The following is a 12,656-nucleotide window of genomic DNA, read 5'->3' on the forward strand; positions in this document are numbered from 1 at the left end:
CTTTCTTAGTATTAATGATCTTTAGTTTCACAAAATGTGTATTTTCTCCCTTTTAACTCTCTCCTTGTCCATTTCCTTACTCTTCCACGTCCTCTTCAGTGAAAAATGTTATTTTATCAGAGCATCAGTTGATTCTTAAAAGTAACAACAAGTGCAAAATCAATCTACATCTCTTTTAAGGAGGCAGGTGGAATTTCTCTCCAAGTATGTTAGGTAGAATTCCTAAATGTTTGCTGGGGTTTTCCTGCTCTGACTTGTTGGTGTCTGTCATAGCTCTATTCCTGAGGCATTATGCAAGCAGATGGCATGGATGCACCTGGAAATAGTCATTCATGAGCTGTTGGCCCCAAGGGAAACCTGGCTCTTGGGTGGCCCACTATATCAGGATTATTAACTCCCTCTTCTAGATTGTTTTCACAGAAACTTGAGAGATAAAAGATCTCAAGGAATGTGGAGAAGACTTGAACTTGCTTTTAAAAAATTCCTTTATGGAGACAGAAACTGCTTTCATAGGCTAAAGTTGGAAATATTGATGTAACCTACTTTGTAATACAGTATGGTCAAACGACAAGAGCCTTGAATTTAGAATTAAACCAAACTGGGATTGAGTTCTGGTCGTGCAATTTACTAGCCATATGTCCCTGCCCCTCAGGGAACAGCATTTAGTGGGAAGATAAACATGGAAAAATTTTCCCAGGGGAAAAAAAATAACTGCTTTAAGTAGAACCATGGATGCATTGGGGAAAGGGCTATCAAAGTGTCCAGCAGAGACAGAAACGCCTTCCCAGAAGAATTAGCAAGTGAGCAGGGACTTGATGAGGTTCGTGTGAGAATGTGACTAGGAGGAGGTGAGTGAGCTGGGATGGGACATGAGCAAAGGCATGGAGGCACATGTGGTTATGGAATTCAGGATGATCAGTATTGTTAGAACATGAAGACTGAGGAGAATGAGAAAGTAGCTGAAGCTAAGAACAGATAAACATCCCTCAGATTTTGAAGAGTTTTGAGTGATACGTAAAGACAGACTTCATCCTATAGGGTATGGGGAGCCACATTTAAGAAATTCCACTTGGACGTGTTAGATGGCTTATGTTAATGTTAGATGAGTTATATTAGGTGGATTACTCAGCAGCCAGATAGAGCATAGTCTGACGTGTTCTTAACCTTTATGAATCTCAGTTGTTTTTTTCTTTTCAATGAGCTGATATTAATACCTGTCCAACTACTTACAGGGGTTTATGGAGATTAAGGAAATAATGTATATGAAAGCACTTGAAAACTTTATAGCCCTGAAAAGATTATTATTGTCGTTAATAATTTCTCCTAAATGTAACTTAAAATAACTTAAAATAACTTTCCAGCTTCATTCCCCCAAGATCCAAAAGTAATTGGTGGTTGACATATTACTTGTATAATTCTCTATACTAACCCAGAAAATAAGTTGACCCCTCCACCCAAAAAGACTTTGCTTTCAGAACCAGTTATGTTTAAGTTCTAAGTGTGGAAAACCAGAAACACAGGAATTTATCTGCAAAAAAAAAAAAAAGAGAGAGAGAGACTGGGGTGTGTGTGTGTGGGGGGGGGGGGTCCAGTATTTAGGCAGGCCAGAGTGAATCTTTCCGAAACTATGACATAGGAAAGCTGCTTCAGTAGAACATGCTACTGTGCCCACCCCCATCCTCCCTTTCCTTCCACCAGTTGTATCCAGAAAGCCATTGTCAACAAAGGATTTGGCAGATGAGGGAGTTGTTGCCTGTTGCCTTTCAGATTTTTCTGGGTAAAAGATCCTAAGGGAGCTTGGGGATTGCGGCAGGCCTGGCTGTTCACATCATGTATCTATTTAAACATTTAATTTGGGGAAAAAGCCAGAGAAACGAACTTCAAATAACTCCCAAAGTTTGTTTGTTTGTTTGTTTTTTCTTTACAGGAAGGGGAACAGTTTGTGAAGAAAATTGGTGGTATTTTTGCCTTCAAGGTGAAGGATGGCCCTGGGGGTAAAGAAGCCACCTGGGTGGTGGATGTGAAGAATGGCAAAGGATCAGTGCTTCCTAACTCAGGTCAGTGAAGTAATGACTTCATTTACAGGAGCACTGACAAGTTCACAAGGGAAAATAGGGGTCTGCTTTGGTGTTTCCTAAAAGGGGTGGCTGTAGAGGTATAGGACCTTGTTAAAGAACCAGTGAATCCTTGAGAACAGGAATATGTCACAGCTGCCTCCTCCCAAAGATTGGGAGGCTCCATCACAGAGTTGACAATCTTAGGCTTTAGAATTAGACAAACTAGTGTTGGGATCCTGGCCTTACCACTCACAGATTGTGATTTTGGACAAATTATTTAACTTTTCTGAGCCTTGGTTTTCTGATCTCTAAATGGGAATAATAAATGGTACCTATTTGATAAGGTTGATGCAAAGATTAAGAGAATTATCTTTTAATTATCCTATAAAGCACATGTGGTAGTGTGTGGTTACATGGCCTTGAAAGTTCTGTCTGTACCCAATCACTACCTCCACTTCCTCTCATCCCAGTCTTTCTTGAACCCACTCCAGTCAGCTTGTATCCTCATCGCTATTCCAAAGCTGCTCTTGTCAAGGTCACCAGTGACCACCATATTGCTAAATTGAGTGGTTCTCAGTCTTCATGATATTACACTTCTAGGCTTTCCTCTTATCCACTGCCTGTTCCTTCCTGGCCTCTCTTCCTGTTTTCTCATCTCCAAATTTCTAAACATTAGAGTGCTCCAAGGCTCAGTTCTGTCTCCATTCACTCCCTGGGGATCTCTAGTCTCATTCTTTTAAAACCATCCCTACACTGATAACTCCCAGATATCTTCACCATGGACTCATCCACTGAACTCCAAGGTGTATATCTAACTGACAAGTTTACTTGGATACTTGGTAGGTATCTCAAAGCTAACATGTATAAAACTGAACTTCTGACACCTGGGTGGCTCAGTTGGTTAAGCATCCAGCCTCAGCTCAGGTCATGATCTCACAGTCTATGAGATTGAGCCCCGCACGGGGCTCTGTGCTGACAGCTCAGAACCTGGAGCCTGCTTTGGATTCTGTGTCTCCCTCTCTTTCTGCCCCTCCCCCTCTCATGCTCTGTCTCTCTCTCTCCGAAATAAATAAACATTTAAAAAATGAAAAAAAAAAAAAAAAAGCTGAACTCCTGATTTCCTCCTACTCACCTTTAATTACGTATTCCTCTCACCATCAACCCATCTCCGTAAAAATTGCTTCTCTGTCCTAGCAGTTCTTCGGTTCAAAAACCTTGGAGTCCTCATTGGCTCCTCTTTTTCTCACACTCCACAGTCTGATCCATCAGCAAATTCTTGGTCTAAGCTTCCATCATTGTTTTGCTTGGTCTCCCTGTTGTTTTTTTTTTTTTTAATTTTTTTTTAACGTTTATTTATTTTTGAGAGAGAGAGAGACAGAGCATGAACGGGGGAGGGGCAGAGAGAGAGGGAGACACAGAATCGGAAGCTGGCTCCAGGCTCTGACCCATCAGCCCAGAGCCTGACGCGGGGCTCGAACTCACGGATCGCGAGATCGTGACCTGAGCTGAAGCCGGACGCTCAACCGACTGAGCCACCCAGGTGCCCCATTGGTCTCCCTGTTTCTAACCTTGCTCCCTACAGGTTCTTCTCCACATACCAGCTGGAGTGATCATTTTATTTATTATTTTTATTGCTATTGTTATTATTACTATTTTAAATATTTATTTTTGAGAGAGACAGAGCATGAGCAGGGGAGGAACAGAGAGAGAGGGAGAGAGAAAATCTCAAGCAGGCCCTGTGCTATCAGCTATCTGGTAGCTGAGAGCGCAGAGCCTGACTCAGGGCTCATTCTCACAAACGCTGAAATCAAGAGTTGGATGCTTAAATGACTGAGCCACCCAGGCACCCTGGAGTGATCCTTTAAAAACTTGAGTTAGATTGTGACCCTCCTCTGCTCAAAACCATCCAAAGGCTTTCAGCTCACTCAGTAGAAGCCAGAGTTCTTACACTGGCACCACATGATCTAGCCTCCGTTTTCTCTGTTGTACTACACTTTCCCTCACTTTGCTCCAGTCATACAGGAAGGATACTCGTTGCCATTGTTGACATGCGGGTGTTCCCAGTTCAGGGGCTTTCTACTCTGTTCCCTCTGCCTGGACTCGTCTTCCCTTAGATATCCTCATGGCTTGTTCCCTCATTTTCTTTGGATCTTTGCCCAGATGTCTCTCAGTGAGCCCCTTCCCTAACCATACTTCATACCTGTTACCATTTCCTCTTGCCCTTTCCTGTCTGTCTTTCTTTTTCTTTCTTTCTTTCTTTCTTTCTTTCTTTCTTTCTTTCTTTCTTTCTTTCTTTCTTTCTTCCTCCTCCTCCCTCCCTCCCTCCCTCTCTCTCTCTCTTTCTTTTTCTTTCTTTCTTTCTTTCTTTCTTTCTTTCTTTCTTTCTTTCTTTCTTCCTCCCTCCCTCCCTCCCTCCCTCCCTCTTTCTTTCTTTTTCTTTCTCTCTTTTTCTTTCTTTCTTTCTCTCTCTCTCTCTCTCTCTTTCTTTCTTTCTTTCTGAAATTTATTGTCAACTTGGTTTCCATACAACACCCAGTGCTCATCCCAACAGGTGCCCTCCTCAGTGCCCATCACCCACTTTCCCCTTCCTCCCACCCCCCATCAACCCTCAGTTTATTCTCAGTTTTTAAGAATCTCTTATGGTTTGCCTCCCTCCCTCTCTTCCCCCCCTTCCCTTCCCACATGGTCTTCTGTTAAGTTTTTCAGGATCCACATAAGAGTGAAAACATATGGTATCTGTCTTTCTCTGTATGACTTATTTCACTTAGCATAACACTCTCCAGTTCCTTATTTTTATTTATAGCACTTACTGCCATCTGATATACCATATAATATTTTACTTATTTGCTTATTGTCCATCTCTCCCACTTGAATTATAAGCTGCATGAAGATAGAGCTTTTTGACTGTTAGGTTCACTGCTGCATCCTCATTGCCTACAAGAGTATCTGATATATGGTTGGTCTTTGATAAATAAATACAGTAAAACCTTGGATGGCAAGTAACTTGATCTGTGACTATTCTGTAAGATGAGCAAACATTTCTAGTAAATTTTAACTTGATAAAGCAATGTCTTGCAATACAAGTAGTATGTGAGGCCAAACATCACATGATTACAACTAAGCCAGTGATTCTTGAAATTCTCTTTGATATACAAGTGCTTTGGATTAAAAGCATGTTTCTGGAATGAATTATGTTCACAAACCAAGGTAGTTTTAATTTAATTAAAAAATGAACAGCAGAATGAATGATGTAATTTAAAAATGAACAGCAGAATGAATGATGCATAGTATGTATTCAGCAGGTTACATTTTGTATGTTGTATTGTATGTTACACGCCTCCTGTTGGAAAGAGCCTGGTGTACTTAAGAAATCTGATGGATGGAGACTACCTTTCTGGAGAGCTTCAAATACCATGCTATGAACTTTGAAAGTGACTTGATATATAATCAATCCAATTAAAGCTTTTTAAGTAAGAAAGTGAAAGTTAGGGCTGTGCTTTAGAGGATGAAGCTGGTGCATTAGATCTGACAAACTGCAAAGGGAGAAGTCAGAGGTAGAGAGAGCAATTGGGAGGATGGATGTTGCTATCATCTGAGCAAAAAGAAGAGCCTCAGTGTTGACAGTGAGAAAAAAAAAATGTTATGCTGTAGTTGCCAGGGATATTTGGGGTGAAATTGATGGGACCTGGAAGCTGTGTAGGAGAAGGAAGTCTATCAAAGATGGGAGAGTTTCCTTACTAGTACCTTATTGAGGAAGGTCCTGGAGGAGTAGATGACATCAAGAGCACAGGAGGAAGGAAGGTTAGCTTTAGCAAGCAGCAAGGAGGGATGGATACTTCCTTCTCTGAGAGGGTAAATATTCAGGGGAATTTTGAGGTAGAAAGGAGGTTAGCAGAGCTTTTAGAATAAAGTTTAGAACTTGGAGACAGGAGAAAATGTTAAGAGTAGCACTGTTGAATAAGGAATCAACTAGAGATTCATGATGGAAGAACTGAGGCAGTAGTAAGAGCATCTTGTGCAGGCAGCATGGTGGCATTGTGGAAAGTTTTTGAATTATATATAGTCCCTTTTTTTCCTCAAAATGAGTAGGCAGAAAAATAATGATGTGTTTGGATTCTATGAGCTGCCACTCTTATGTTGTATAGGAAGAAAAACTAAATGCTTCATCTAGATTTAAGCTTATAGAAATAAAAAGAACTTTTGGAAAATAGCTATTTCAGGATTTTATTTTGATATGCCCAGGCAGGTGATAAGGTGATATTTAAAATATTTCTCCTGTATTTTGTTATCATTGTTTGTCATGAAAGATAATATGCTTATGGAAAGCTATTGCATAATTTCAAAAAACCTTACTACCTGTGTACTCTGGCAGTGAACTTTCCCCATATTAGGTGCCCCATCCCAGACCTGAAGGGATTTCACCTTGGGGCAAGGTAATTTCTGCTGAAACTGACACTTGTTGGCAGCTAGGAGTAGCGTTGAAATATGGACTTACCCAGTAAAAGCCACCACTGGAAATTGCCAGCTCCTATTACATCAGCCAACAAGTGCCCATTTGTTAGAGATCAGCTATGTTAAAGCATTAATAACCTGTCCTAGTTTGAACTAGCATCTTAAAAAGAATTGCTAGGTTTTTTTGGCATGTACAGTGTTGAGAGTTTTACTTACTGTTGACAAAGTAAGATTTCCTTAAACGTATTTCATTTGCTTATATTCTAAGAGTTTGAGAGTGATTATACAGATGACTATATTAAGGACCTTTAGATTTTATGCATTTTCCATAATCTTTTCTTCCTGCCTAGGTGCCTTTGTCTATGAATTCTGCCCCTCCCTTCTCTCCTTTGAAACAACTCACATAGCATATCTCTAGGAAGCCAACTTTGATTAATCTAACTTGACCATTATCTTTCATTCCTTTATTCTGCCCTCTCAGCATCTACTTGAGTCCTCAACCCTGCCCCTTTGTGGGGCACACGATATAGCAGGCCTCAGAGTCTCACATCCCCAAGGTACAGTAGAAAGAGCATTGCCTTTGGAGACACCCAAACTGGGTTCAGACCACAGCTCTGTCACTTACTGGATGTGTACCTTCCCTGAGTCCAGTTGTCTCATCTAGAAAATGGTGAGAATAATTTCTATCCATGGAGCTGTTGTGGGGATTTAATGACATAAATCATTAAAGTGCTTTAGCATAGTAAGTGCTCAGTTGCTTCCTCCCCAACATATATTAAATAATAGTTTTGCTTGAACACATTGGACTCATCTAAGACTGCAGAAGGGCTTAGGGAACTGTGAAAGTATCTAGATTCATCAGATACTGACGAACTGGTGAATGCCCAATTAAAACTGAGCCATTGAATGTTTGAATCCTTCCTGTAACAATAGGAAGCCATAGCGCTTAGCGGTTGGGAGTGTGGGCTTTAGCAGCAGCAGGAATCTGCTTTCAGATCTAGCTCAGCCTCTTATTTAGTTGTGTGATCATGGGCAAGTTTTTTTTTTTTTTTTTTTTTTTTTTGACTTCTCTGATCCTTATAGGGTTGTTATAAAGATCAAATGAGTCCATGTATGTGAAGTGCTCAGTATAGTGAAAGCTCAGTAAATGCTGATATTATAGCAGCAGCGGGCTTCACTTTATAAACTTACTTTTCAATGACTAAGAGTCCTTTCTTGGAATATTAGGATCAAATCCAATTATAAATCAAGTCCAACAATCTCGATTTGCTAACTTTCTTTCTCCCTGTTCTTTGGTGATATAAATCTACATGGGAACTAGATTTTCTAGACTGTAAGTAAGTCCCTTCATTTTCAAAGCTTCACACCTTTTTTTTCCAGTAATAAGAAGATTTAGTCAGAAGCAAAGATGGAATAGCCATTGAATATCAATCTTTTTAGGGGCTATCCCTAAGTTCTAACACATATAATAAAAATTTTTAATTTTCAATCTTGTTTTAACTATTTAATAATAGTTAAATATTTATAATAATAGTTAACTATTTAATGGGCATGCTGTATTTTAATAATTTACCACTATCTTAGTCCATTTGGGCTGCTGTAACAAAATACCACAGAGTGAGTAGCTTATAAATGACAGAAATTTCCTTTTCACAGTCTGGAACCTGGAAGTCCAAGGTCAACGTGTCAGCCTTGGTCAAGGCCCTCTTGCTGCTTTATAGATGGTGCTTTCTTGCTGTGGGTTCACATAGTAGAAGGGGCTGGGGGCCTCCTTGGAGAATCTTTAAAATAAATTTTTTAGTATTTTATTTTGAGAGAGAGATTGAGAGCATGTGCATGAGCGGGGAAAGGCAGAGAGAGGGGGAGAGAGAGAATCCCAAGCAGGCTCTGCACTGTTAGCCCTTGGAGACTTTTATAAGGCATTAATCCCATTCATTAGGGTCCACCTCCTGACCTCCCCACCTGCTAATATCATCACATAGGGCATTAGAAGTTCAACATGGGAGTTTTTCGGGAACATTCAGACCATAGCATCCTCTAATCTCTTATTAAGGCACAGATTATCTTATTAGCTATTGGGCCATGATTTGACAATCTTTTGAACTCTACATAATCTACTTATTATTCAGCAAGTATTTATTGATTACCCTTTATGTGTCAAGCACTCTTCAAGAACCTGGGGATATAGCAGTGAACAAAACTGACAAAGGCTCTGTCCCTTGAAGTGTTTATTCTAGTGGACAAATACAGACAGAAAACACCTAAACAAATAAATAAGGTAGTTTCAGATAAGTACCACAAAGAAAAATAAAACAGAATAATAAGCTAGAAAATGACTTGGTTTCAGGGAGAGGCCAACTTTGAGGAGGAGCCAGCCATTAGAGGATTATTGTTATATTAATTGTCTAAAACACTGAGTGCTGGCAAATATTTTTCTGGGTGAATTTTTTCTTTTGTACTTGAAAATTCTTATTTGTCCAAGGTAGACATGGTTGATTTAGCAATGAGATATTAGAGTCTTTGTAATACAGTCTTTTTATTCATTGTACTTTGATATTAAAATTAATATTTTTAAAACTTTCTATTATAAGTAATATGCACGTAGTGTAAACAAAAATTAGAAGACTCAGAGAAACAAAATGGAAAAATTACTTTCCTGGAATCCCACCATCTATGTCAGGGGTTGACAGATGATGTGGGCCAAATCCAGCCCACCACCTGTTTTTTGTTTGTTTTGTGTAAAATTTGTATTGAGGTCTTGTAATAAAAAGCATACATCTGAAGTGTATAGCCTGATAAATGTTTACTGATGAATATGTATCTCCCAGATCAAGCTGCAGAATGTTGCTAGCATTCTGGAAGTCTCTCTCATGCCCCCTGTCATCACTGTCCTCTCCCACAAGAAACCACTATTCCAAATTCTATCACCATAGATTGATTGTATTTATTTTGGAAATTTATTTACATGGACTCATACAATATTTATCTTTTAGGTCTGGCTTCTTTTGCTCAGCATCGTAAGATTTTTTAATTTGTTATATGTAGCAGTAGTTTGTTTTTACTGTGTGAATGCCCCAGAATTTATTCATTCCATGGTTGATAAATCTTTTCAATGTTTCCATTCTGGGGTCTTATGAATAAAGCTGTTATGAACATTTTCATATGGGTCTTGTAGTGAATGTATGTACTCATTTCCACTTGGCATATAACCAGTAGAAATACTAGGTCATAAGGTACAATATAGCCCGTTTGCGCGCGTGTGTGTATGCTATTTTACATTACCTTCCACATTACATGAGAGTTTTATTTGCTCCACATTTTTGACAGTACTGGTTACTGTCATTGAGCTATAATTTAATATAATAAAATCTACCCTTTTGAGAGGTATCATTCTATCAATTTAGGCAAATGCATATATTTGTGTAACCATCACCAAAAGTCAAGTGATAGAATATTTCCATCACCCCAAAAAGTGTTCTCATGTCCCCTTTGTAGTCAATCCCCTTCTCCCACCCTCAGGCCTTGGCAACCACTACTCTGATTTCTGTCCCTTTTCCAGAATGTCATAAATGGAATCATATACTATGTAGTTTTTTGTTTTGTTTTAAGGTTTTGTTTGTTTGTTTGTTTTTAGAGAGAGAGCAGGAGTAGGGGACGGGCAGAGCACAGGGCCCGTTGCAGGGCTTGATCCCATGACCCTAGAATCATGACCTGAGCTGAAATCAAGAATTGGATGCTCAACCAACTGAGCCACCCAGGCGCCCCTTCAGATTTCATTTTGAAGTAATCTCTACACCCAAAGTGGGACTTGAACTTACAACCTTGAGATCAAGAGTTACACACTCTACTGACTGAGCCAGCCAGGTGCCCCAGTATATAGTTTTTTAAGCCTGCTTCTTTCACCAAGATTCATTCATGTTGTTGATGTAACATCAGTAGTTTCCTCCTTATTTTTCTCCCTAAAGGTCAAATAATTACTGTTTTATATTGGAACAGTACATTTCATATCAACCAAAAGACAAAAATGCAGTTTAACTTAAACACAGAAAATAATGGCTTCTCTGAAATGCCTTATTTCTAAATCAGACAAATAAACAAATTCTGTTCCCTTCCCTCCCCCAATGCAAGCCCACAGACTTTGCCCAAAGTCTTGTGTTTTCCATGCCATATGGCATCCAGCATCTTGGACTTGGGAGGCGCTTGAACATAGCAATGAAAACACTTGAGAGGCCTAGCAAATGGCATTCAAAAGGGACCTCAAAGTGCAGATACATCTTTTCAAACGTGTTACAGACTGAGCAGCTCTTCGAACACTATCCCTGTGCTTAAATTCAAGAAGCAGGCTTTAAAAATGCAAAAGTGGGGGCTCCTAGGTGGCTCAGTTTGTTACGCGTTGGACTCTTGATCTCAGCTCAGGTCTTGATTTCAACCCAGGTCTTAATCTGGGGGTTGTGAGTTCAAGCCCCGCATTGGGCTCTGTGCTGGGCACGAAGCTTACTTTAAATATAAAAAACGCAGGGGCACCTGGGTGGCTCAGTCGGTTAAGTGTCTGACTTCAGCTCAGGTCATGATCTCTCAGTCTGTGAATTTGAGCCCTGTGTCAGGCTCTGTGCTGATAGCTCAGAGTCTAGAGCCTGCTTCGGATCCTGTGTCTCCCTCTCTCTCTGCCCCACTCCTGCTCATGCTCTGTCTCTCTTCATCTTTCAAAATTGAATAAATGTTAAAAAAAAATTTTTTTAAATGCAAAAGGCATATAAGTTGTATTCCAGTTCACATCTTCAGCTGATCATTGGAAAAGATTACAACAATAAAAAAATCTTTTGTGTCACCTGCCCCTCCCTGCACCCAAAGCTGGAAATGAAGGATAAAACAGAACAAAACAACAATGAGAATTACAGATGGCTTTAGAATCATTTAGGAATCCACTACCTCTGATTAAAAAATTTTAGAAAATTGTTTTTAATGTTTATTTTTGAGAGAGAGAGAGATAGAGTGTGGGCAGGGGAGGTGCAGAGAGAGAGAGGGAAACTCAGAATCTGAAGCAGGCTCCAGGCTTTGAGCCTTTAGCACAGAACCTGACATGGGGCGTGAACCTACGAACTGCAAGACCTGGGCCTGAGTTGGATGCTTAACCCACTAAGCCACCCAGGTGCCCCGTTGATTAAAAATTTTTTAATGCATTAGGGAATCATTAAAATGAAAAAACACAGGCGTAATTTTGCTTTGACTGCTCTTCATGTATAAAATGAGCTTCCGTGTAGAGTGCATTTGAACTTCAAGTTGTGTGGAAGGTGGGTGATGTGAAAGGTGGAGTTGCTGGAGGCATTGCAAGGCTTTGGGAGAGAGGGGTTGTTTCTTTTTGTTGAATAGTTTATCCATTCACTAGTTGATGCACATTTGGGTTTTTTTCCCCCAGTTTTGGCCATCTGAATAAAGCCAGTAGGCACATTCACATAAACTTTTTTGTGTGGACATACGTTTTCATTTCTTTTGGGTAAACACCTAAAAGTGGGATTCTGAGTCATATGGCAATGTATGTTTAGCCTTCTGAGAAACTTCCAGACTGGCTTTTAAAGTGGCTGTTCCATTTTACTGTCCCTCCAGCATTGTATTGACCTTTCACTTGCTCCTCATCGTAATCAGCATTGGATATTGTCTTTTTTTTCCTTTTTGGCCACTCATTCTAGTAGGTATGTAGTAGTATCTCACCCATGCTTTTATTCACGTTTCCCTGATGACTAATGAAGTTGAACATAGTTTCATGTGCTTTTTTGGCCATTTGGAGATCTTTTGTACAGTGTCTGTTTATTATTTGCTTGTTTTGGTATTGGATTATCTAACTTTTCTAATTGAATAAGAGGAATTTTTTATATATCCTGGATACAAGTTTTTTGGTCAGATCTGTGAATTGCAAATATCTTCTCCTTCTCTGTCTACTACCTGTTTTGGAAATAGTTTTATTGGCACACAGCCACACCTCTTTTGTTTAGGTATTATCAATGGAAGCTTTTGTGCTACAGAGGCAGAGTTGCGATAGAGACCTACTGGCTTTAGGCAGAGTCTAAAATACTTAGTGTCTGATCTTTTACAGAAAAAGTTTGATAACCCCTGATATAGATAACTGTACTCATTTTTTATTACTATATC

General features: G+C 39.6%; 1 protein-coding gene across 5 annotated transcripts in view; it reads left to right on the plus strand.

Annotated features, from left to right (window-relative positions):
• SCP2 (sterol carrier protein 2) overlaps nt 1–12,656 on the plus strand; it is a 125,375-nt gene that overhangs the window by 107,884 nt on the left and 4,835 nt on the right. For all 5 annotated transcript variants that reach the window (XM_007077188.3, XM_042997201.1, XM_042997200.1 and 2 more), the window contains one exon: nt 1,928–2,057. In XM_007077188.3, coding sequence (XP_007077250.1) covers nt 1,928–2,057 — 130 coding nt within the window. The remainder of the gene's footprint in view (nt 1–1,927; nt 2,058–12,656) is intronic.

This window comes from Panthera tigris, chromosome C1, assembly GCF_018350195.1.
Source record: "Panthera tigris isolate Pti1 chromosome C1, P.tigris_Pti1_mat1.1, whole genome shotgun sequence".
NCBI lineage: Eukaryota > Metazoa > Chordata > Mammalia > Carnivora > Felidae > Panthera > Panthera tigris.